We start from the raw sequence: 26,320 nt of genomic DNA on the forward strand, positions 1-26,320 counted from the left end.
GTCGACTAAGTTTTATTGGAACCCAGGTATGCTCATTCGTGTATGTATTATCTACAGCAGAGCCAAACAGTGGAAACAGAGATTGAAAAGCCTACAGTATTTACCATCTGGCCCCTTATGGAGAAAGTCTGCCGAACCCTGTGCGAGAGCTAAGAATGACACACAACCTCAGTGGTTACATGTCTTAGGCACAAAGTCCTGAATGTAGACAGTAAACTTAGTTACTGAAGTAGTAGAAAATACCATCTGGGACGGAAATCCATTCCTGCCTTGTCCTAACTTTCTGATTTCTTTAATGACAAAAGCCAACTTAAGGTAATTAAATATGACTTCTGCATTTTGTGAAATCATGTTTATAAATTCACCTTGAAGACTGCAGTGGAACAACAAAAGGGCATTGGGCTCCAAGTTAGACCTAGGTTTTAGGTAATTTGCTTTTAAATTGTTAAATTGGGATGTGGTGGCTCACCCTGTAACGCCAGCTACTCAGGAGGCAGAGGCAGGAGGATCTCTTGAGGCCAGAAGTTCAATACCAGCCTGGGGAACACAGCAAAACCCCCATCTCAATAAATAAATAAATTGTTAAAAATGTATTTAACAATACATTTTTTTCAAGCTTTCCAATCTTTGTGTTATTTTTTAAGAACCTATTAAAAACACTAAAATGACTGGTAAAATAAAGACTCAAAATGTTTTTAAGCAGAGTAGAATATAGATATAGAGTAAATGTGCTCCTTTCCCAAATGTAACTATAAAAAGTTCTCTGATTAATTATAAATTACTAAAGGGGAAAAAAGGCACCTAGCTAATTTGAGTGTATATAGTAGATTCCATTGAATAAAAGTTTTAATGAATGTGCGTGCAGGTGCATGAGTGTGTAGGAAATCATATTACCTCCCTAGGCCTCAGCTGCCCCCTTGTAAAATAAGAGCATTGGATTAAATCATCTCCAAAGTCTTGGACAGCACTGGTAATTTATAACAAATGACTAGCCTCAGTTTTTTCATCTGTAAAATTGGATTAATAATATAATCTTCTTCCTACGGTTATTGTGAGAATTAAATAAATTAATCCATGTAAAAGTGCTTAGAACAGCACTAAGTACATTTAGTCAGCATTATTATTATTATTCTATTTGGGCATTTTACAAAAACAATGGTTGAGCATCACCTCTGGGACAGATAGTATATTACAAAATGGAAATACAGAGAAAATAGAAATTGATTCTCTTATATTAGGTAAGAATGAATGAAAGTGAAGTCTACAGAGTTTTCAGCTTGTCTATGAATTGATGGTTCTCTGAGATAGTGGTCATATGCTGTTCTGCATCCCTGCTCTGCTTATTCTTATTTTATTTTTGAGACAGGGTCTCACTCTGTCACCTAGGCTAGAGTGCAGGAGGCACAATCATAGCTCAGTGAAGCCTTGAATTCCTGGGCTCAAGTGATCCTCCTACCTCAGCTTCTTGTCACTGGAATTACAAGCATGAGCCACCATTCCTAGCTTAATTCTTATTTCTGAATGACGATTATTGTTAAAAATGTCAAATAATGTTCACTCCAGGGCAAAACAGCACCATTACTAAGGCTCTTTCTATTTATTTTTCAAAAGACAAATTTCAATGTTGGCTAAAAGAATTGGTTATGGTTTGATCATGGGTGGAAGAATATTAAAATATTAGCCAGTCTGGTACTATACATGAAATACAAGCCTTCTGAACCAAACAAATTTACATAGAAGTGTAGTTTTATGTATTTATTCATTCCACAAACGTTTGCTGAATACCTGCTATGGAGTAGTATCTGCTATAGTGATGAGTAACAAGAAACAGTCCCTGCCTTAGGGAGATGGCAGGGGGACAAGCCAGCCATTCTAGAAGAGTATGATGAGTATCATGATGAGGAAGCCCAGTGTGCTACAGGAGCATATGGCAGGGACCTAAACCTATGTAGTCCAGGGGACTGGAGGAAGAAATATTTAAGCTGTGACCTGAAAGATGAGCAGGAGTTCATTAAGCACAAGAGGCAGAAAATGTCTGAACACAGGGCACAAAATGAGAGGTGAGAGAAAGCAGGTCTGAAGAACTGAGAGCCCTTCAGTCTTGCTGGGACATAGCAAGTGGAGTGCCAACAGATGATAGTGGAGTTCATCAAAATGGTGTGCATTTTACCTTAATGGCAATGAGAAGTCACTGAAAGTTCTAATCATAAATATGCAAAACTGGTAATCAAAGTAGAAACAATTAGTGAAATAATCAGCCTGATTTGAAATGTATGCAGAAGGAAACACGATTCATTCTTCCCTTCTTGCTACTCACTGAAGTCTCTCTTTTGTCTTTCTCTATTTATAGCTTAAATATTATACACATAAGAGAGTGAAATATAAAAATATTTGCTTTCTTTTTTTCTAATATCTTTATTATTCTTTTCTCTTAGCACCACTCAGTGAAGCTTTCTTATTTACAACTTGAGTGCCCACATATTCATAAACGACCTCTATATCTGAGAAGATGATACAGACATGCCATGCTTAGCCCTGACCAGGGGGCTTAGTGAAGAGGCAATCGGAGTTGGAGTCAAGGACTTGACTTTAAATCCCACCCAGTTCCATCGCTCACTTGATGCCATTTAATCTCTCCCCATCTGCATTGAGGAGTATTTCTCCTACGTGCAATGTCATAGAGTATCAATGTTTTCTTTATTTTGGTTCAGTTCCAAAAGAATTTGGAAGCTCTCCCACGGGTGGAATTTCACCTCTGACATGAATCTCGAGGATGGCATCAGAAACCACAATCTCCAACGTTGTTTAATCGCAAAACCCACAAATTTGGAGCCAGCTTTAAAGCAATAGGAGCAAGCTAGAGAAGTCTAGAATGCCACAATGGAAATGCCCCAGTAGCATAACTATACCCACAGACTTCTCTCCTCTAAATGGGTTGTTAGCACAGACCTTTGGAACAAAGAAACTTGGGAGCTCCTTTGAAAAAAGGAAACACATCACATCAAGGCATTATTATGAATTATGCTGACTGCCATTTATAAGCCTGAACATTTTAAGTGGATACTCCAGGTGAATTCACTTTATGGGTCATTTTCTAATTAAAAAGAAAAAAAACCCACCTCATTTTTAAAAAATTCTACTCCAAATCTCTACAGTTTCCAAAAATTGGTTTATTATTAAAATGCCTTAAATTTTTATTAAGATGTTTCATCTGTTATAATATATATTTAGTCATACTTAATGTATGCTGACTCTGACAATAGAATTAGCTATAGCCACAGATGAATATCTTAGTTTATAAAATACAATATTCGAAGAGTTCAAATTCTAATTGCTAAGAATTCCCATATTTTTAATCATTAACACAATTTTACTTGCATAGGAACACTCACAGTTCCACTTCTAACATTTCCAAACAGCAATAAAAAATGTTTTCTCATAGCTACTCACTAATTGAGAAGAGATTTCAAGTAAATATGAACCATTTTCATACCATTGTAATCTTCCCCATTCTTCCCCTGGGCTGTGTAAATATCCAAAAGCACTTACGCTTTATTCACATTTCAAAGTTCTTCTGCCCAAAAGGCTGACTGCGAACTTGTGACATTCAGTGAAGTTCTCTCTAGTAATACTCCATTATTACTCCAAATACTCTTGTGCTGTAGTACTCAGAGTAAAGATTGTTCAAAGACAAGATTTCTACACCTAGCTCTTTCTGTCTCTCATTATGTGTTATTTGAACAAGTAGCCAAAACTACACGACGTATGGGTCGTAAGAAGGCAGCCTTCCTGTGTCTCAGATCCCATTCAGTAAGATGACAATCATAATTTTCATCAATCCAACTCAGAGATACTGTGAAGTTTAAATAAGAAAACATATTTGAAAGTGCTTAGAAAACTTTTTAGTACTTTCCAAAAAGTATGGGGTCATTATTTAACAATCCTCTTTGACTAGAAAAGAAGCTTGTTCTTTCTTCCAAAAAGCTGAAATCATATGAGGTTTTTTTAAAAAATAATTGAAGCTAAAATGATACTGGATATCCTTTAAAAATATATTTATACTAAAGATGTTCCAATCCATTTAATCTGTTGGCCTTGCAGGTGTGGTTAAGGGGTTCCCATCAATAAGTAGAAGGTCAGAGCAACAATCAGAAGCAAACAAAATGGAGAGGAGAAGGTTTGATAGGCAGCTGATGGCATAAAAATGTCTTCATACTTGTAAATACTGACAACACGCTCTGAAGCTGGAGGTGAGTCTATATCATGTCGGGTGATAGAGCCTTTAAGAAAGAAATAGAAAGGGAGAGGCAATCGAAAAAAGTACAGATTTAAAATGGAAAAACTAAAGAAAAGTCTTTAGTGTTGAATACATAAGCAGCGATTATAAAGATCTGGAATCAGCTATTAGAGTTATCATCAGAATTCTTCATAATTGCACATATAATGAAGAACATAGAAATAGCTAAGTTTATCCAAAAAGACTGATTCTCATTAACCTACACATCCCCTGTGAGAACAAGACCGTTGGTCTGGCTACTGACATCCCAGTTTTAAGACTGCTACTCAGGCAATATTGTAGGAATGCCTTCTTGTTATATCTCTAATGAATTCCACTTTATTAATACCAAATAGAAAAACTATACATTGATTTCAAACAGCAGAGACTACTAATTTTTTTACCCTCAAATTTATCTTTTATATATGGCTTATCAACTCCTGACAACACTACTGAAGTCTCTCTTTCAGATGGAAGCCCTCTTTCATTGTCTGTGGGACATAAAAAGGTAGTCTGCTCAAGCCAGAACAGAGTGGGTGTGGTATGCTGGGTGTGTGTCTGTGTGTGTCTGTGTGTCTGTCTGGCAGAGTGGGGAAGAATAGGTACAGAAAGTAGTATGATTGAGATACCAGACAAGTCTTTGGATGGGAAACTTTTTTTGACCTGGTTACAAGCAGAAAGAAGTACGTGCTTGTGTGTAAAAGATGCTTACTAAGCTGGAGCTGATTAGAAGTGCCTGATCTCTTTAAAAATCCATATGAAACTTGGGGTAGGGACACTAAGGCATATGACTTCAGTGCAAAGATCTCCTTAGGAATAGGGCTCAGAAGGGTTTTTAACATACTCTCGGCTAGGGAAGGCCTGCTCAACTTGACAGGTCTAGTGCTTGCTCCGGTATCCATGCTGGCTCCTGTTAGCACAAATAAAACTCCTTAGGTTGGCATAGGGACTTTCCTCTCAACAGATTCCACTCACCTCTCCTACCTAATCTCAGCTCATTAGACACCTCATGGGCCGCTAGACTTCATCACGCACCTCCAGGTCACGCCTGCCTTGAGGGAAATCTAATCCCATCCCCTCTTCAAGCATTAGCTCAAAGTTTTCCCCTTTAAGAGACTTTAGAGAACGGATTTGATTGTCAATAGAGAGGTGTTAGAAGGGCATTCAGGAAACAAGAAAAGCACAAGCCTGTATATGTGGTAGGAATGTGTCAGTTTTGCTACTACATAAGGTGAACAACAACAGAAGTCTTGAGAGAGCTTATCGGGTACAGCAAGACCAGATTTGGAGAGAGCTTTGAACTTTAGGCTAGTCTGTCATATATGAAAGAAGATGACCCTCTGAAAATACAGCATTTTCCAATTGATAAAGCAATTTCAAATACTTGTTTTCATTTAATCCTTATAATAATCCTATGGAGTAGGTATTATTATCATTCCCATTTTAGATATAAAGAAATGAAGTTCAGAATTTAGATAACAGGCTAAATATTATACAGCTACCAAGGGGCAGAACCAATACTCAAAATCAAATTTTTAGACTCCATATCCCATAACTTTAAATGAGTCCATTTCTCTAGGTTGAGATATAATTTATTTCCCAGGGTACTGAAAGTACTTGAACATATAGCTGCAGAGCCATTGTTGGTAGTCTGGGAAATCAGCAAATGGAAAAAGTGTCAGCAATCTGGAGGCATCCAAGTGTTTTCCCAATTGGCAACAGGCAAAACAAAGTAGATTATATAATCTCAAGACTGACCAAAGGAAATAAATCGGAGGGAAAAAACAACCAGATCAGATTAGGCAACAAACAGCTGATGAGCACATATTAATAGTAAAGAAAGATGCAATTACCAGGACACAGCATGCGTTCTCAGTACAAGTACAGCAAACCAATCTCACTTCCATTCTTTGTCACGCCTTTAGGCTGATCAACCAGAAGGAATACCCAAGACTCAGTGTAACTCGATTTTAGCAGTCTCTGAAAGGTCTCACGATATCCTTGGGTCTTTTGGGGGGAAATGCTGAAGAGCCTTGTCACCCAAAAAGAGGTCATCAATGGACCAACATCACCAGGGAGCTTGTTAGAAATGCAGACTCTCAGGCCCCACCTCAGACCTACAGACAACTGTCCAGGTAATTCCTACACACACGGACATTTAAGGAGTAATGGCTGAACAATGGGATAATTTGGTGGATCTGTGATTACCAGAATAGTCATAAAGTGGGCACTAATGAAATGTTTAGTGTCAGTCTCTGGAGAAGTCTCCAGAAGCCCTCTCCTGTTCAATATTTTTATATCTACAGCATTAAGAGTTAAGACTATTCACTGACTTTGGAGTCAGACAGATCTAGGATTAAATTTTAGTTCTTCCAGAAATTAGTTGTATAGCCTGGAGCAAGTTTCTTAATGTCTCTAAAACAAGGACAATAATACCTGTACCTTTTGAGGACACGGTGAAGAGTAAATGAGAACACGGTGAGAATTAAATAGACCCCATACCCCACATACAGCAGACATGTGATCTGTTTCACTAAGCACCTAACTCATGATACACTATCCTGTACTGTTCTACCTTTGCGTGCATATAACTTGTCCATTTGTTTGTCCATATGTATAATAAGTCCATTATAACATTGTGAAGGTAGGAGTCACATCTCCTTTTTCTTTAATGTTATCCAGAGTGCTTATCACTCTCTTGTGCACACGTGTGACTTCAATGAATAATGAACACAAGCACAGTGGTATCTGGTGTTTAATCCAGATGCTAAAATGTAAGCTTACCCTGAATGGCTGGACCCCAAGCAAACAGATAATACCAACTCAAATGCAGATCAACAATTGTTTCATCTCTGGGAACATTCACAGGGCGCTTAAATCTGCAGGTGACACGATTATTCTCAAAAACTCCTTCTTCATCTCTGGCTGGATTTCTCTGAATCTCCTTTGCCCACTGGCCTACGTTATAGAAGTGCTGTATGCGGACTCTGCCATTGTCATCATGGACACAGGCCATGACATCGTCACCACCCTAACATGAAAAATAATGAAGAAGAAAAAAGTCAAAGGTTCATCTTTTGCAAAATTTATCACCAGAAATATACATTCCATCACCTCTGTAATTTGAAATACCGCCAAAAAACATTCTTTTAAATGCCTTTACCAAGTGACCAAAGTTAGCATCACAAAAACTGACATCAAGTGCCTCCTGACATGACGTTTGGAGAAGAATAAATCACCACCTGTTTGGTATTCCTGCCCCAAACACAAACTAACCTAATTATGAGAAAACAATCAGACAAATGCAAACTGAAGGTCATTCTACAAAAAAATTAGCCTATAATCTCCAAAAGAGTCAATGTCATAAAAGATAAATAAAAAAGAAAAGGATAATAAACTATTTCAAAATAAAGAAGACTAAAGACACATGACAATTAAATGCAAATCTAGGTGTTCCTAGACAGAATCCTAGGTCATAAACTAAAAATTTCTCTAAGGGAAAGGATTTGGACAACCAGGAACATGCAAAAACAATCAGTACATTTGGTAATACCTTCATATCAATGTTAAACTTCCTGAATTTAATAAGTAAACAGCATAATAAAAGAGAACATCTTTGATTTTAGGAAATATCTGCTTAAGTATTTTGGGCTTAAGAGTCATGATTTAAACATCAAAGTTTCCAGAAAATAATAATTAAAATATAATAACAATAATTAGTAGTATTAATAATAGTGGTAGCAGTAGCAGCAGCAGTGGTGGAGAAAATAAAGCATGTGTGACAAAATGTTATCATTTGTGAAAAAGTTCTGGAACTAGGGAGTGGTGATGTTTGCACAACATTGAATGCATTAATGTCACCAAATTGTACACTTTAAAATGGTAAATTTTATGTTATGTGCCTTCTACCATAATAAAAATGTTATCATTTGGTGAATCTAGGTAAAGCATACATACACACATACACACACACACACACGAGTTTATTGTACTATATCCTTATGGTTTGTATATAGGTTTATTTTTTTTTTTTCAAAACAAGTTTAAAAAGTTAAAGGTATTCATCAATCATCAAATGTATCAAATGTACCACCTGTGCCAGATGTTGATAATAGGAGAGGCTGCCTCGGGGTAGGTGGGAAATCTTTAAACCTTCTGCCCTATTCTGCTGTGAATCTAAAAGTGCTCTAAAAAGTAAAGTCTACTTTAAAAAGTTATAATAATGTACCATTAAAAAAAAGTTAAAGGCTATGAAAAAGGGGTTCCATTTTGCCTTTCCTATGCAAAATGTTTTGAAAAACATTTAATCTGTGCTTTCTCTGGAATAATTAGGGGAAAAAAGAGACCTCTACTTACACAGGTAATATCACAGTAGATATTTCAAAGGCCTCTAGATGGCAAAATATCAAACATAAAATTTGAATTCTCCTCACCTCATTCTACCTCACTCCTCTGAGCCCTCTAATTTTAACAGCCCCCTCATGAGTGCAAATGTACTCCAGGACAGAAGTGGTCACTTTCAATGCATACCCAGCTGCTTCTCCCATTGACACTATAGCGGGAGATAAGTAATGCAGATTCATGTCTGTGTGGTCTTACCAATTGTACCCATGATCTTACTGCCTGTATTGAGACTTGATGGAGGCTCATTCTCCTGGTGACCCCTCCAAGAACAAAATCACCAGAGCGGTCACTGCTTAGACTGCTCCCCCAGTCTTTTCCTGCCACCCACCTGCAACCCATATCCAATCCACTTGCAAATCCTGTCAGTGCTACTTTCAAAACATATTCAAAATCTGAGGCCTTGTCAACCATCGTCACTACCATAACCCTGATCTGAGCCACCCACCTCTCTCACCTGCACAAGCCTCAAAATAGGCCAGGTGAAGAGAAAGGAAAGGGACCGCAGTGCTAATGAGATGACTAGTGGCTTGGGGTGGGGGGCCTAGCTAGCTTCAGGATGGGGCTGGTCTCCAGAAAGACCAAGGCATGACTGGAGGACTGGGACTTTCAACCCCACCCCCAACCTTGGATGGAAGAAGGGGGGAAGGGCTGCTGGTTGAGTAGATCACCAATGGCCAACAATTTAATCAATCACACCTACATAATGAAGCCTCCACAAAACCCCAAAAGGACAGGGTTTGGAGGAGCTTCTAGATTGCTCAACACAGGGAGGTGCCTGAAGGCTGGTGCACCCAGAAAGGGCATGGAAGCTCTGTACCCCTTCCCCCAATACATTGCCCTCTATGTCTTTTCCACCTGGCTAGTCATCTGTATCCTTTGTAATAGCCTTTATAATAAATGGGCAAATGTAAGGAAAAGGTTTCTCTGAAATAGCCTTTATAATAAATGGGCAAATGTAAGCAAAGTGTTTCTCTGAGTTCTGTGAGCCAGTCCAGCAAATTGGTTGAATGCAAGGAGGGGGTTATGGGAACCCCAGTTTATAGCCAGTTGGTCAGAAGCACAGGTCACAATCTGGGGCTTGTGACTGATGTCTGAGATGGAGGCTGTCTTGTGGAGCTGAGCCCTTAACCTGTGGGATCTAATGCTGTGTACAGGTAGACAATGTCAGAAGTGAGTTGCATTAGAACACACCCAGCTGATGTCCACTGGAGAACTTCTTGGGTTGTGGGGAAAACCAACATCTGGTCACATAAGTATTCAGTGTTGAGCGTGTAAGTAGAGAGAAGAAAGTTTATTTTTTCCTCTTACAAAGGCTCTTGTACTTCTGCCTCTGCCATGAGAAGAATATACCTTGCCAGCTGCTTGTTCTGGGATGGCTAGCAAAACACAGAGAAAACTTGAATCCAACCCATGGACTAGAGCCAAGCCCAGCTGAGCCCCACCTAAAATGAGCTGAACCCCAGTCAATCCACGTAAGGAGAAATAAATGCTTACTGTTATAAGCCATGGAGTTTTGGAGGCTCTTCTTGCATCATTACTGTGGAAATAGCTGATGAATACAGGTGCCGCAAGACACCTTGTATTCTGATAACCAACCCTTCCATTAAGCTAGCTTGATCATTTTTTAACTTGCAATCAGAGAGCGGTAACTAATACAATACAATTGTTATACTTAAAATTTAAAGTAGCACAACAAACTAAAGAGAAAAATCTGCTTTTATCATGATTTGTATCTTACCATTTTCTTGTCTGAAGAGAATCCAACTGCTACCCAGCCATCCGTGTCTGCACTCAGCTCAAATTCCACATCAGCCCCTATCATGCGATAGCTAAGAAAGTAGTCACAGGTCTCTGCATTACAGCCTGGTTTGCCATATCTAGAGGATATATCAAAAGAGACATTACTACTTATTCAAAATACATTAGGAGGGCATCTACTACAAATCAGGATGCTAAGCAATATTATTAAATAAATTAGATCTTTGCTACCTGGGATCTCGAAAACATAGTTTTACTATTCAGGAGAAACCTTGGAGAGGACTGGATCCACTTTATCTACATATGAACTGAGGTCCTCAGATAGGAAGGGGCTTGCCTAAGATTGCATAGTGAAGACAGTGTCTGCAACAGGACTTGAACCTGGGTCTTCAAGTTCCCAGTGTTCTCTACATCATAGTAGAGTTTCTTAAACGTTAGTTATTACTGAATTATTTCTAAATCCCCTTTAAAGGAAAAAGATTCTCTGAGTTAATAATTTCAATTATTTTTTCATTAAATATATATTAACTCTTTTTTGCTTATAAATTTTCATAAAATCAAACACAAATTTACAAATTAAACATAAATTAAACTAAAAAACCAGGAACACTAAAATTCGCGGCATTCATGCACCTGATGATGTGGTTTTACCAAAAGTAAATTTCTGTTTCTGTGCACATGGTATGTCTGATTGTACCATGCAGGGTCTTTTCAGTTGAGCATGGTCTTACCCCTGACTATAACATATGCTCAACTCTCCTCCACTTATATCTGTTTGAACTGCTGCAAACCCCTCATTTATACAATACACCAAAGGAATACTCTCATCTTGTATTCATTGAACATGAATGAATGCATTATTTATTTATAAAAATTTGCCTTTGTTCTACTTAGCTATTTGGTGCTAATACAATTACAAATTCAGACACTAAAACATATAGCAGTATAAGGTGGTTATCCAGATAGTGAGATTATGTATACATTTATCTTTTTAAAGAGCAGAATTATAATGAAAACACAAATTCAAATTTTCTTACAGAGGACTTGCGGATCCCTTAAGAATCGGCAAGCCCCAGTTTGAGGAACACTGTATTACAGCATTTTCAGGATGATATTGAAAAGAAAATTGTAGCAAGGAGTGGGACATCTAAGCCCACATGGAAGGTATCGAAGGAACAGGACACAAGGTGCTAAGTTTTGACTGAGGAGGGAGGCAAGAATACGCTCCTATGCTGGCACACAGCCCCTGAGCAGCCAGGAAGAGATGTAAGATCAAGGCAACACAGAACTGGGGTAAAAAGGATGAAAAGGAGCAAAGTTAAAAGAAAAGTGAATGGGCCAGAAAACAAGTCACTCTGAAGCCAGCAGGGTACTGAAATTCCTTCCCTTCCCAAAAACTTCCCCCAATCACCAGAATTATACATTGCTGACCATCATCCTCCATAATAGTATTATTATATATTTTGTTTATTCCTTAGAAATGGCCTTGTAATCCAAAGAAAGCTCAAAGCCCTTATATTCAATTTTTTTCCACCTTAGACCTTGAGCACTGAACAATAACAAAATCAGAACCTTCAGAACTTTTACCTGGGGGCAATTTGTTTTAAGAAGTAGAGTTCAAAGGGGGCTTTTACAACAAGTAGAGCTATCTAGATAGGAGGCCCACCGTACACACCACTGTTTTCGAGCCCAGCCCATTATGTCTCAATAGAATACTAATAATAATCATGTAGGGACTCACTATGCCTGAGATAACAGGCTAGTGACAATAATGAATGCTTAACGACTAGTTAGTATCCTACAGATATCAATAAGTCATGACTAGTTATTTGGAAAGGAATTGGGTACTAGACGTGCCTATCGTTGCCTAAGCACTGACATATTCTGTGTCATGTGAATCTTCTTCACATACCTGATTGATAAGGAGGAGACACCTGGCCCAGTGGTGGTACAGCCAGCAATGAAGAACCAGAGGACAGCCTAGTACATACCCTGCTGAGGTTGTGAAGGGGTACAGGCCCCTGATTAGAAGGAACTGCATGCAATTTAAATATTACCATGAGAAGTAAATCAGTTTCTCATCCTTCAAGTTATCCAACTTGCAGTTCTACCAACCTAAAGCATCCCTTAGTTTTTCCACAGTCCTCCACTTTGATTTTGGCAAATGGATCCACAGGAGGAGCAGTAGGGAAAGGGTAACCTAGGCAGCGAGAATAAAGAACGGTTAGAAAGTCCAGGAACAACTTTACCAGTGAGGATTTTTTTTATGTGTTGACTATTTTCTATCATACATATCTTGAAATGACTCAGAAAAGGACTTTAAGCCTAATCATCCCCTTCATGGGGGAAGGTATAGGGCACATACCTTTGGACCCAACTTTACATGTGAACTGAGAATAGGTGCACTCTTTTCTCATTTTACAGGTAACGATGAATCCGAGGCCCTGAGAGAGGGCATAATTCATATAAGCACTGGCTTACCACTGTTTCCTGGGAGTTTGAGAACCACAGTTTTAATACAATACACATGCTCTAAGAGAAAAAAACATTAACAATGCTACATTTATATAACATTCATATATTTGGTAGTAGGGTTTTCCTATTTATATATATGGTAATAGGATTTTTTCCCATTCCTTTTTTTTTTTTTTTTTTGAGACAGAGTCTCGCTTTGTTGCCTGGGCTAGAGTGAGTGCCATGGCGTCAGTCTAGCTCACAGCAACCTCAAACTCCTCGGCTTAAACGATCCTACTGCCTCAGCCTCCTGAGTAGCTGGGACTACAGGCATGCGCCACCATGCCCGGCTAATTTTTTTTCTATATATATATTTTAGTTGGCCAGATAATGTCTTTCTATTTTTAGTAGAGACGGGGTCTCGCTCTTGCTCAGGCTGGTCTCAAACTCCTGAGCTCAAACAATCCACCCACCTCGGCCTCCTAGAGTGCTAGGATTACAGGCTTGAGCCACCGAGCCCGGCCCATTCCATTTTTAACTTTCATTTTGCATTAAGCTGTATGTGACATTTTCATATGTCACCAAATTCTTTTAAACATAGTTTCTAGCAGTTGTCTATCTTTCTGTAAGATTACTTACCACCATGATGCATCAAACCATACTTTGAAGAGTAAGGCTGCATTATGCCTCCAGTTTGTAACAGATATCTTTTTCTCCTAGGCTGTTTACTCCATGTACACAGGAGCCATGTGTGACTCATCTTGTATTCTCTGTCCAGCACAGTGCATGGCACTGCACACTGAACAAATGATTGTCAAATGAATAAATAAAATCACTCACAGGCATTAGGAAAGACACATAAATACAAACTTTTAAAATTATTCTACTGGCTTTTCTTTTCTCATAAATAATGAAGTCTTTTCCTGGATTTGTCAAGTTTTTTAAATGATGCTTTGGTTAATTTATTCCATTAGATTTATTACACTTTTTAAAAAGCCAGCAGGTCACACTTCCCTGGCACAAATTTGTGCACTGTGAATAGTCCATTTCTACTACACTAGACCTTGATCACATGATAAAATACAGCCCTAACTTTTCACCATCTCCAAATAATTGGGTCTAATGCATTACTTTTTCTAGTTTTATGCTTTATTTTATGCTATGTCCTATATATGCTTCACTACTACACTGAGTCCTGTCTTGGATGAAGTTTTTTGTTTGCTTTTCTCTTAATAGTTATTGAGCAACTGTTCAATGCTACAAACTACTGTATGTTAAGCATCATTATATACCTTCTTACTTTTATTTCTTGCCACAATCCTGAGGCCATTTTTCTCAGAATACTGATACAGGAAGGCAATGACTATTTACTTACATGTTTTTAAGATTCTATAGGTGACTGACAATCTCCTTTAATGTTGCTTCTGACTTGGGTTTTCCATCTTCCTCCATTTTTCAAACATATTATCACAACTACTCCCAAGCATCTAGAATAATACATTGGCATACAGCAGATTTCCAGCTCAGTAAATGCCAGTTATTATTATTAATATTACTACTGGATTATTATCACTATGAAATTTTGTAAATTGGACTGATAACCAATAACCATTGGGTAAGACTGTCTCTTTAAGAAGAATGGGTTACTAAACTCCATATAAAAGTAAATTTGGGGCTGGGCATGGTGGCTCACACTTGTAATCCTAGCACTCTGGGAGGCCCAGGTAGGAGGATCTCTTGAGGCCAGGAGTTCAAGACCAGCCTGAGCAAGAGTGAGACCTGTCTTTATAAAAAATTGAAAAATTAGCCAGGTATGGTGGTATGCACCTGTAGTCCCAGCTACTCAAGAAGCTGAGGCAGGAAGATTGCTTGAGCCCAGGGGTTTGAGGTTGCAGTGAACTATAATGACACCACCGCACTCTAGCCCAGGCAACAGAACAAAACTCTGACTCAGAAAAAAAAAAAAAAAAGGAAATTTTGGAACAAAGCTCACTTATAAATGTTCTGAACTAGTTTATTTATGTTGGGAAATGGCTTCTAAGGGCTTTTCTAGCACTGATTTTCTATTATCTTATGTGCTTCTAAAACTTGGAATGAGAACTTGTGTTCTGTCAAATGCACTTGGGCATGCATTTAATAACATATTTTTCTCTTGTTTTGCAAGCTGTTTAAAAAATAAATAATTTGGCCTCTGTCCCTAGTTCCTGGGAGAGACTCTAAGTCCTTGTAATTTCCCAAGTAGTAGGAGTGTCTTTGTTCTTCATGAGCCTATTAGGTCACTGAGTTTATGATAAGAGATGACTCAGGAAAGAGGCTGGTCACTGGCAAGAGCATGTGGTTAAAAGTTGGGGCTTTGTACTAGCCCCACCTCCAGGGAAGGAAGGGGGGCTGGAGATTGAATTCATTCATGTGGCCAATGATTAAATCAATCCTGCCTATATAATGAAACCCCAATAAAAACCCTGGACACTGAAGCCTAGTGGAGCTTCCCGGCTGAACACGTTGATGTCCTGGCAGGGAGGTGTGCTGATTCCATGAGGAGAAGGCAGGGAAACTCTGCCTTCGGGAGCCAGCCAGACCTCACCCTGTGTGTCCTTTCATTGGCTGTTCCTGAGCTCTAAACTTTATAATAAAACTATCATAGTAAGTATAGCACTTTCCTGAGTTCTGTGAGACATTCTAGTGAATTATAGAACTGAGGGGGGTTGAAGGAAGACCCTACGTTTACAGCCAATTGGTCTGAAGTGTGAGCAGTCTTATTGTGAACCAGGCCCTTTAACTTGCAGGGTCTGTGCTAACTCTAGGTCGTTAATGCCAGAATCAAATCACAGGACACCAGTGGGGGGTTGATATTAGAATATAAGCATAGCAGAATTACATATTTGCCCCAAAATTAAGTGATCTCTATTTGGCATAAAATAAGTTTGGACCATGTGCCAATATTTAAGGACTTGTCTCTCAGCTATGACCCAAACTTCTACAGGCTAAGTACTCTGCAAATCACTTCTCCTTTCCCAGCTGCTTAGGCTCTGCCAACAAGAAGCATTACAAGGAGGCAGAAGGAGGGAATTAGGACTGTTCCCGTTTGATTGCTGTTCCAATAAGCAAGTCCTCAGCAACTCCACTTCATCCTTACAGTGGCACAGTTGGTTTGCGTTTCCAGAACCAGCCTCATCATGCAGCCCAAAGGTACCAGCAGCAGCTGGGCAGAGCCCCATTGTCAAGGATGGGTTGCGGCTTTGGGAGGCCCCCTGTCTGAGCCCTTCTGATAACCTCAAGCCCTTATTCTTTACAACTCCTGCCCCTGTGTGGTAGCTGCTTCTTGGCACCCCTTTTTGCCTCTCCAGTCCCCCAGCTCCTAATTAGATGGCTTCCTAGGCTGGTTATCTCTTTTAAAAGCTAGTATGATTTCCATCTTTCTTACTGGACCTTGATTGATACAGACTAAATGGATTAATCCTTGAATATTGATGAATGTATTTGCCAAAAACTGTAGCTTATTAGCAGTTATTCTGAAGGCTAGAGAATGATGATATTCAATAAGATCTAAGTTTTATGTGCACTATACAATTCTATCGGGAAGTTATTTTGATTGTAGAATTTTAAGTAACCCAAGTGCACAGAATGAAATTGATATTTTTTGGTTTATGGAACACTCATCAGTCTGTGAAAAACCCATTTTAGATTTTCCCCTAATCTATCCCTAACTCCATTTTCCTCTCCACCTTAGACACTAGATCTAGTGTATTTTGTGTATATCCTTCTGCCAAGGATGGAGGTTTTAACAAAAATGAATACTCTGACACACACATTGTAGAAAAGTAATATTTTACTGTGATAAATTGAAAAGACACATTAGCAATAATGGATACCAGACAACGTGGGGTTCAGGGTAAGGTTCTCATCTTGGCCAGTTCCATGGAGCATGGAATTCTACCTGTCCAGGGCAAGGTCCTGCCAGGCTGCAAAAAAGCCTTTTCTATCCCTAACACCACCATCCCGAAACTCTTCCATGATTACCAAAACTGCCTGAGGGTCTGTTGTCCCTGGACATCTTCATTCTGCTGGAGAGCTGCAGGCTCTGGTCATTGCAGGACCACTCAACAGACGTGCCTGTGTCACTCAAGTGACAGCTCGTGGTGATCTCTGAGTTGCTAGTGGCTGTGAGTCTGGGTTTGGTTATTGTCCCTGTATGTTATGGTTGATTTCCTCAATTGTATCTTCCAGATCATCTAATTGGTCCTTCAGCAGTTACACTGAATTTGTTTTTCCGTTTACATTTTTAATTTCTAGATACTCTTGTTCTCTGACGGCGGCCTTTTTGTGGGAGTTCATCCAGCAATCTTCCAGGACCTGTTTCCAAGGGACTGGCTCTCTGAGTGGAAATCAAACCTGGGCCATGATGGTGAGAGTGTGGAATCTTAGCCACTAGACCACAGAGTGGAGTGCCTGTTCCTTGTGTTCTTACTAGCTTGTTTTATCTGCTTCCATCTTTAGTGAGCTATAATTCACATGCTATAAATTCACCATTTTAAAGTGTACAAATCAGTGGTTTTTAGTATCTTCACAAAGTTATGCAACCATCAGCACTATCTAGTCCTGGAACATTTTCATGATGCCAAGAAGAAACTCTATACCTGTTAGCAGTCACTCCCAATCCCCCTCCCTCCAGCCCTCGGCAACCACTAATCTACTTTCTGCCTCTATGCATTTGCCTGTTCTGGACATTTCATATCAATGGAGTCATACAACATGTGGCCTTTGTATCTGGCTTTTTTCACTTGGCATAATATTTTCAAGGTTCATCCATGTTGTAGGATGTATCAGAACTTCATTCCACTGTATGGCTGAATAATACTCCATCGTATGGACAGATACACTTGTTTATCCATTTGTCTGTTGATAGACATTTAGGTTGTTTCCACTTTTTGGCTGTTATAATTCTGCCGTGTACATGTTTTGTGTGAACATTGTCTTAGAGAATTGCTGCATCACATGGTAACTCTGTGTTCAACTTTCTGAGGAACTCCCAAACTGTCTTCCAAAGCAGTTGCACCATTTGACGTTCTTGCCAATAATGTACAAGGGTTCCAATTTTACCACATCCTCATCAACACTTGTTATTTTCCCTTTTTTAAAATTATAGCCATTCTAATGGGTGTGAAGTGGTATCTCATGATTTTGATTTGCATTTCCTTAATGCCCAATGATGTTCAGCATCTTTTCATGTGCTTATTGGCTATTTGTATATCTTCTTTGGAAAAAATGTCTTTTTAAAGCCTTTTCCTATTTTTCGAGTTATCTTTTTATTAAGTGGTAACAATTACAACTTCATGAGCTTTTTAATCTCTGCTATGTCTAAGGCTCCCCCTTTTTATTCCTAATATTATCTGTCTTCTTTTTTTCTTGATCTGTCTGACCAGAGCTTATTGTGATGGTTAATTTTATGTGTCAACTTGGCTGAGCCATTGTGCCCAGAGATGTAGTCAAACATTATTCTGGATGTTTCTGTGAGGGTGTTATTGGAGGTGATTAACATTTAAATTGGCGGACTTTGAGTAAAGCAGATTGCCTTCCATAATGCGAGTGGGCCTCATCCAATCAAGGGCCTGAAAAGGACAGAGTGACCTTCCCCAAGCAACGCAGCAGCAGATGGCCTTTGGACATGAGCTGTAACAGCTCATCCCTGGGGCTCCAGTCTGCCAACCCACCCGGCGGACTGTGGACTGCCAGCCAATCACGTGAGCCAATTCCTTAAAAAATAAGTCTCTCTGTCTATATAAACACATACCCTATTTGTTTTGTTTCTCGGGAGAACCCAGACTAAATATACTTACCTATCGTATTCATATTTTCAAAGAATCACTTTTGGCTTTGTGGATCCTCTTTTCTGAATACTTGGTTTCTATCTTGTCAATTCTGCTACATCTTTATTATTATTCATTTCCTTCTACTTTTAGATTTATCCTCTTCTTTCTCTCACTTCATAATTTTCAGCCTTTCCTCTTTTCTTCTATCAGTGTTCAAACCCCACAGCCAACCACAGTCTTGCTGTTCACCCACAGCCTCCCAATCCAGAAACCTCCATCCTAGATGTCTCCCTTTCCCCCACCCGGCACGTTTACTCAGTCATCACTTCCTGTTGTCCCTACCTCAGAAGTGGATCCTGCCTTTGGTTGTGGTTCTGCCTCCTGTCTGGTTTCTGGCTTTTCCCCTACTCTTTCCGCCCCATGCCATCTTTTCTAAACCAAAAATCTCATCCCGTCACTGCACTGCCCCTCACCCCACTCACCACCATTCCACCTCCTCCACACCTACTTGTCTCCAGGAGTCTTGAGACACACGGCTTGAACCACCCAGACACAGCCAGCTTTCCCCTCTCACCTTCATTCAGCCCATTCCCCCATTTTTTGGACTTTTTTTTGGCTTGTTCCTTTCCCTCCATTTTCCATTTTGATGCCTTTCCCCTGCCCCCAAAATAAAAACCTGAATGAGACTAAATAATATTTTTTAAACAAAAGCTGTATAAATTGCTCTCCTTCCTTTTCTTTCCTTCTTCTCTCATGGACTCTATGAACCCTTCCAATAACTGTTCTGTATTGGAGAACAATTACAGCCATTGTGTTCTTCTCTTCATTTCCTCTGTTATCATTTCCTCCCTTCTGATATTCCTGTAACATTCCTGGTTGATTTTTCAGGTTCTCAATATGGTTTTGTGGTTTCCATTCTTGTCTAATTCACAGATACTATCTGTTCCTTTTTTGCAATCCCTTGAGCCAATTTTGCCATACTCTATTGGTGGCTAATGGCTTCTGCCTTGCTATTTATTGCTTCTAATTAACTACTTGGCTCACAATGTTCAGGTATTAATTTAGTACTTGATTCCTTGAAGTATTAACCAGAAACTGTCTGGCCACACCTGCATCAGCCTCTTTCTGGACTGCCTGAACAGTTGTTTCTCCTCTTATCAGAGTCTTATAGAGAAGTGCCAAAGGACTTTGTCAAGTGTCAAGTTCCACATACATGTGAATGCAGCCTTCATGGTGACACTCCACTGTTTAGGAACCTGCAGTCCCTAACCACATCAATTCCAAACCCCTCTTCTCAAGTTCACATGTAAAAACACCCGATTCTGCCTGTAAATCCATTTCCTAGTGTTTGTTCACTCCAGGCAGGCAGGACACCTCATACCACCTTATCCATGAAGTCAGTCAACAAATCCACACAGTTCTCTGCTACTTTCCAGCTGGGCGACTTTAAAGTATTAAAGTTAATATGGATAAGGAACCTTAGAACACAATGTGCACATATTCAAAGTTGGCTCTAATTAGTATTACTATCGAGCTAGACTAATGGAGGATATGAAGATAAATTAGATGTACATTGTTAACTTTAAAGAACTTCCAGATTAGTAGGGTGAAGAGTTACATATCCACATACCATACATGGTAGATGTAGGAAGGATACAGGCAGCCAAAGAAACTTCTGCCCTTTGCCCCGTGCTCTGTCTTTCTCTCTACCTCCTCACTAGCCCTTTCCCAAGACAGGAAAAATTATGATCAGAACTCTATAGTCAGAAAATCATTGATATGGCAACGTTTTACAAGTGGTCATATCATTCTGCCTTTAAGATAAGCAACCGTAAATGGCGTTCTGTCTTTTCACTTCTAGGCGGGGGACGGCTCCGAGGGCAAGCCAGTTAGCATCGTCCATGTGGCTGGCTGGGTTAAGATTTGAGGTCTGTTCCTCAAATGTGGCCATCTCAGCAGCAGGGAGAAGGGAGCAGGAGGTTTCACTTGGGACTTAACCCTAAGCCAACACTCAACCCAGTTGTTCTTTTTTCAGAGAACCCTCAAAATGAGGTTATTTGCCCATAATCAAATGGTAATGTTTCACATTCTACGGTTGTTCTGACTATATAGATTCTGGGTTGGAAACCTCAAGAGAAAGAGGTATGAGTGGTAGGAGTCAAGCACCAAGACACTATCCCAACTCCTGACCATAAAGAGCAGAGGGTCACGGCAGGGTTAGAAAAGATGCTGTGGGAGAACATCCTGGCCTAGTGGCAGGGGATGAGGGAAGGAGAAAATCAGGGAAGGCTTCCTGAAAGAGAGGGCATTTGAGCTGAGACTGTAAGGATGAGTAGTACAGGCTGAGACAGTGGGAACTCCAAGAATTCTGAAAATTAGCACAGTTAAGTCAAAACAGAATTTAAATTAAAAAAAAAAAAAACCATTAGGGAGTGAGGTGTTTTGTTTTTGTTTTGTTTTTTTGAGAAACCAAATCAGCCAGTGTCTACCTTCTGGATTTGCAGGTTGTAGGCAACCTGCACACTGGGGAAACAGTCTCTGGACAGGGTAGGCGATAGTCAGTGGGCTCCCCAACAGTTTCAGTGAAACCCCCATCCCCACCTCCATTTTTCTGACTTCATATTATCGGGCCACCTTTTCATCAAAAACCCCAGTTTCTTGGCAACTTGGAACACGAAAAGTACATACCCTGCACAGAGGAAATAAGTAGCCCAATTGCTAGAAAAAGACAACCCAATTGTCTTGATAGAAAGAATAGTTTAAAGGCAGTATTTCTACCTCTTCGCTTGCCACTTCCTCCAAGATCAATCAAGTTTTCCCCTTCCTTCTCCACTGAACCATCCTAGGAAAGTTCACCTATTACCTTCCACCTCCTGAATCCATTGAGTATTTGGAGTCTTCCTGCTAACAGGCTCACCTTGGCATGGGACACCCCTCTTTCCTGTTTCTGCTTCTCTCTGGCAGCCCCTCCTCAGGCCCCTTTGAAGGCTGTGTCACTGATCATCTCTAAGCATCTTGTGAAAGTCCCCATTAAGGACCCACAGGGCTAAAGCCCAGGTCCAGGGAATTCTAGCAGAGGTGCTGCCTCTCTCTGACAGGCCCGCCCCACAAACATCTCCACTAGCTCCCAGCAGAGGGTAGCAGAATCTGTATCTGAAAAGGAAGTGAGACTGTCAGAAGGAAGAGGGTAGGAGAGGAATGGAGAGTGCAAGCTTAGGGTGAGGGAAGGGGAGGGGTGAGAGATGGTTATAAAAGGAAGTTGGGCCAGAGAGAAAATTTCAGATAAAGGAGTTGAAGTTTCATCCAGGGAGCATCACAGGATTTATGAGTGCAACACCAGCAGGGTTAGAGGAGGGCTTTAGGAAGGTTAAGTTGGTTTTAAATGAAGAATGGTTGGGGGGGGGGGGGGGAAGGAGACACACTAGGGATTTGCATACGCATCACAAGCCCTGCCGCTCCCTGCTCCCTGTGCAGTCACCTCGCCTAAATGCCCTCCCTCTTCTGTCTAAGTCTTTCATACTTTCTAGCTTGACTCTGTGACGCTGTCCTTGATGGCTGCAGCCCACCCTATGTCCATGTTCATAAAATTGGACTATACAATGAACATTACATTCTCTCTGTATATACAAACAGACATATAGAATCTGACCTTGTCCTTCATTTGTCAGATACAGGTGCCCAATCAGAATATAAGCTCTCGTATGCCACATTTACGTCACCTGGCAGTACTAGGCTGACTGGGTACAGAATGAATATGCATTAGATGCTTTCAGAAACAGATGGCCTTTGGAATATTTATTCTTTTCCAGAGTGATAGATTCTGCTTCCGCTTCTTGTCCTCCTACCCCGCCCCCATTTCTCCTTCTCCCTGGCCACATGACTGCCCAGCTAGAAGACTACATTTCCTAGCCTCCCTTGCAGCTAGGTCATGTAATTATGTTTTTGTCAAAGGAATATGAGCACCAGTGATTTGTGAAGCCAGCCTAAAAGGTAACTCCTTGCCCTGAACTTCTCTTTTTTCTTCCCTCAATCTTGAACAAGGACATGCAAACAACCTGGCTTCTGCTGCCCAGATGAGGACAAAGCCTTAGGGAATGGTGGAGGAATGAGACGGAAGGAATCTGGGTACCTGAACGACCTTGTAGAACAGAGTTGTCCCACCAGCCCCAGACCAGCCAGATTCTTACCCGAGAGTAAAATATAGTATCTTATTTAAGCCACTCTATGTTCCAACATACATTCTGTTTCAGTAGTTAAGTCTCTACCTAAATAATATATTTCCCCAAATCCATTCTCTCCACCCTCCTTAATACACTAACTATAATTTTTGAACTGGGCACAACATGTCTCAGCTAAAAAGGCCATATATTTCCCAGTATTCTTTGCACCTATGTGTGACCACATGACTCAGTTACAGCCAACAAAGTGTAAGAACTGTTATAGGAAACTTCTGAGTATTCCCCTTATAAAGTAGTCTGTGACCTTCCTGCTTCCTTTTCCCCACTATCTGGAATGTGAATGTAATGGCTGGAGCTCAGGTAGTCATTTTGGACTATGAAGTTACATGCTAAGAATTGTGAAGAAGCAGAAGAGCAGGGTCCCTGGTGACCATGGAGCTCCACTCCAGTTCTGGATTGCCTGTTTCCAGATTTCTTTACATGGGAGAGAAACTTCTATCTTATTGAAGCTATTAATGTTTGCTTGTTGTACATAGCTGAACCTGATCCTAACTACAGATACATTCACTAACAGATAGCAGTTGCTGGGACACACGTTCCAAACCCCAGCTTGATTGCTGGATATCCCTCTTAGCAAAAGAAAAGAAAAATCACTACTCTCCGAAGTTGCAGAAGTAAGAGGCCTGTTTCTATTCCTTCTGAACAGAATTAGCTTTGCTTTCGTTCTTATTGAAGCAGCTCTACAGGGAGCTCCATGGCTAACAAATCCCCAGTCTCTGGGCCCAGCAGGCCTCAACAATGGTGGCTCACACTAGGGGACCATGACATCTGTGGTGACAGAAAAGAAGAGGGATGGGAGTGGGAAGGCTGATGTGACCCAGCTCTGACGGGTCAGTGAGCAGGAACGGAATGCTATGAGGCGGGCACTAGTCACTGCAAATTTAGGTCAATACAGAGAGGGAAGAGATAAAGCAACATGTCTTGAGGTTGCCCTGGTCTTGCACACCCCAGGCCGGACGGCGGCCTCCCCTACCACCTGCAACCTCGGCAGGGAGGGTGGAAGCCAGATACCGAGAACTGGGGGCGCTTAGGCTCAGCACTCCCACCCTGGCCACAGCCTCACAGGGCTTGGGTGACCCCTTCCTCTCCCAGCCTCAGTCTCCCCACCGGTAAACCGAGCGGCAGGTGCTGACAGCTCGTTGGGCCCTTCCCCCAAGCCGGCGGGAGTCTGAGCGGTGCGCTCCCCGTCCCGGCCTCAGCTGTGCCAGAGCTGTCTCCATTGGCATCCTTACCAACCCCCTCTCCGGTGCCCGTTCCTCGGTCCCCTGCCCATGGTCTCCCCTCCTGAAGCCTCACCCTCCTCGGACAGGTAGCGCAGGTCGTAGAACTCCCCCGCGAAGGTGCCGTAGGAGGAGTCGTGGCGCGGCACCGCCTCGTCTGCGCCCGCATCTCCCTGCGCGCGGCCCCGGGGTCCCCGGCCCCCGGGGCCCGCGCCGTCGTCCGCGGGGCTGGCGGCACAAGCAGCGGGCCCCGCCAGCAGCAGCAAGAGCAGCTGCGCCCACGTCCCCAGGCGCTGCTGGGGCGGCCGCGCCATCGCTGCCCTCCAGTCCCGCAGCCAGGCCGCTCGGGCCGCAGCGGGGGCGCCGCGGGCGCGGGCCGGGACTGAGCCTCCGCCGCCGCCACCGCCACCAGCACGCGCCCGCGCAGCCGCGGAGCCGTCCGCACCCCCGCCTCCCGGCCTCGGTCTGCGCATCCTCGCTCCAGCCCCGCAGCCTTCCCCTTCTTCCAGACACCCTGGCCTCCCCGCCCGGACTTTCCTTTCTAGCGGTCCCCCTCTTCCCGTCCTTCTTTCCATTCTCCCGCACCTCCCTCCACGTCCTCCTCCAGCCTCCTGCTGATGCAGATTTGGCCCTTCTAGTCCCTTGTTACTCAGAGTGTGGTCCGGGGACCAGCAGCATTAGCATCATCTGGAAGCTTGTAAGCATCACTCATCTCAGGCCCCACTCCAGACCCCTGATTTTAGGATCTGCATTTTACCAAAATCCTCAGGAGATCCCAATGAACGTTTAAATTTAAGAAGCGCTCATCTAGAGGGTTTACCCTGGACACACCTTGTCAGAATCTGCCTCTCCCACCTTGTTCCTGCACTTTTTGGTTTATATAAAGCACTTACTAGATCCATTGTTTCTTGGATCATCATAGAAGGAACTTGAAATTGCAAGACTACCACTATCTAGATAGATAAACTGAGGTGCTGAAAGGCAGAGAGGAAACTAGAACCCAGATCTCCGGACTGGATTCACCTGCTCTTGGAGTGTGTAATCAGCTTACTCTGTTTCCCTGCAGCAAGCATGCACAGGCTTTGGAAGGCCTATACCATGTCTGATGGACACGCTGAATTCTTGACTTGCTCAAATCCATTCCTGCTGCTTGCAATTCACTTTCAGTGATTTAATCACTCATCCATTTATTCCCTCCAACCACTTGCTACATGCCAGGTCCCAGGGTTCTCTTCTGATGATGGTTGTTGGGATGATAACCCAGTTAAACTGCTAAGCTGTTTTCTGGTAAAGACATAGACACAATTCTTTTCATTATGGTGTTGCATAGCCAGCATTTTGATCTGCCTTTTCTATTTCTTTTGATTTTATTTTATTGCATAAACAAAATAATTCTGGAGGCAGAAAAGCACAGAGGTCCCAAATGCAAACCTAGAAGTGAGACTGCCTGGGGTAGGGATCCGGTGATCAGTAATCTCCATAATACAATGGAGATTAGGTAGGTAATGGAGGTAAGGATAATAGAGTTCAATGTTACAAATGGCATGAATAAAAATGCATAATATTATGCAACTTTAATATTCAAAAGAAAACTAGTAACCTCAACCTTTCATGGCCCGGTTGGCTGGGAGACAGGGTAGTGCTGTTGAAATAAGCAGACGTGCTGGGAGACCCAGAGGTCAGGTGTTTGCTATTGGGTGTCAGCTGACAGTGAGTTGTCCAGTTGGAGTTTAAACATGTTACTCCTGACAACTGAATCGAGCTGTGATTCTTGAAAACCTTGGGTTTTACTAGATCCCCCAAAATACCAGTTGTCAAAAGAAATAGATCAAATTTATTGTTTGAAAAAGGTAAAATGAACTACAGTTAATTTTTTAAAAATCCAAAGAAACTTCTTCCCCAAAAGCATAGTTTAGCAATGCACAAAATTTTAAAATACAAAAAAGCTAATCCAATAGATTGAAAATCTGTTAAAGTGTAATCCTTCCAAAAAAAAAAAAAAAATCTTCCTTAAAAATTGAAATTTCTTTCTTCTCTTTCTGTTCAGCAGGAAAGGTATGGCCAATTTTAAATGGGTCACCATTTAGCCAAAAAAAGAAAGCATCAGACTTCTCATTTCAGTGTTGATTCTCTGGTTTGGGAATCCAAGGTGTTGCCTAT

At 41.3% G+C, this 26,320-nt stretch overlaps 1 protein-coding gene across 1 annotated transcript; it reads right to left on the minus strand.

The window, feature by feature from the left end:
* Nucleotides 1–4,107: 4,107 nt before the first annotated feature.
* On the minus strand, nt 4,108–24,489 carry FRRS1L (ferric chelate reductase 1 like). Its single transcript, XM_069474534.1, has 5 exons — nt 24,237–24,489; nt 12,554–12,638; nt 10,419–10,557; nt 7,061–7,307; nt 4,108–4,280 (listed from the first exon to the last, which is right to left on the minus strand). Exons 1-5 carry the CDS (start codon nt 24,472–24,474, stop codon nt 4,108–4,110), a joined length of 882 nt encoding a protein of 293 aa, XP_069330635.1. The 5' UTR covers nt 24,475–24,489.
* Between the last annotated feature and the right edge of the window lie 1,831 nt (nt 24,490–26,320).

This window comes from Eulemur rufifrons, chromosome 7 (assembly GCF_041146395.1).
Source record: "Eulemur rufifrons isolate Redbay chromosome 7, OSU_ERuf_1, whole genome shotgun sequence".
In the NCBI taxonomy this organism is placed as follows: Eukaryota; Metazoa; Chordata; class Mammalia; order Primates; family Lemuridae; genus Eulemur; species Eulemur rufifrons.

Coding starts and splice junctions, on each gene's coding strand:
- FRRS1L (XM_069474534.1), bottom strand. CDS start 24,474: ATGGCGCGGCCGCCCCAGCAGCGCCTGGGGACGTGGGCGCAGCTGCTC. Junction 7,308..10,418: donor TCTCTTCAGACAAGAAAATG/GTAAGATACAAA, acceptor TTTTCATGTTAG/GGTGGTGACGATGTCATGGC. Junction 4,281..7,060: donor TTGGGGTCCAGCCATTCAGG/GTAAGCTTACAT, acceptor TCTTTCTTAAAG/GCTCTATCACCCGACATGAT.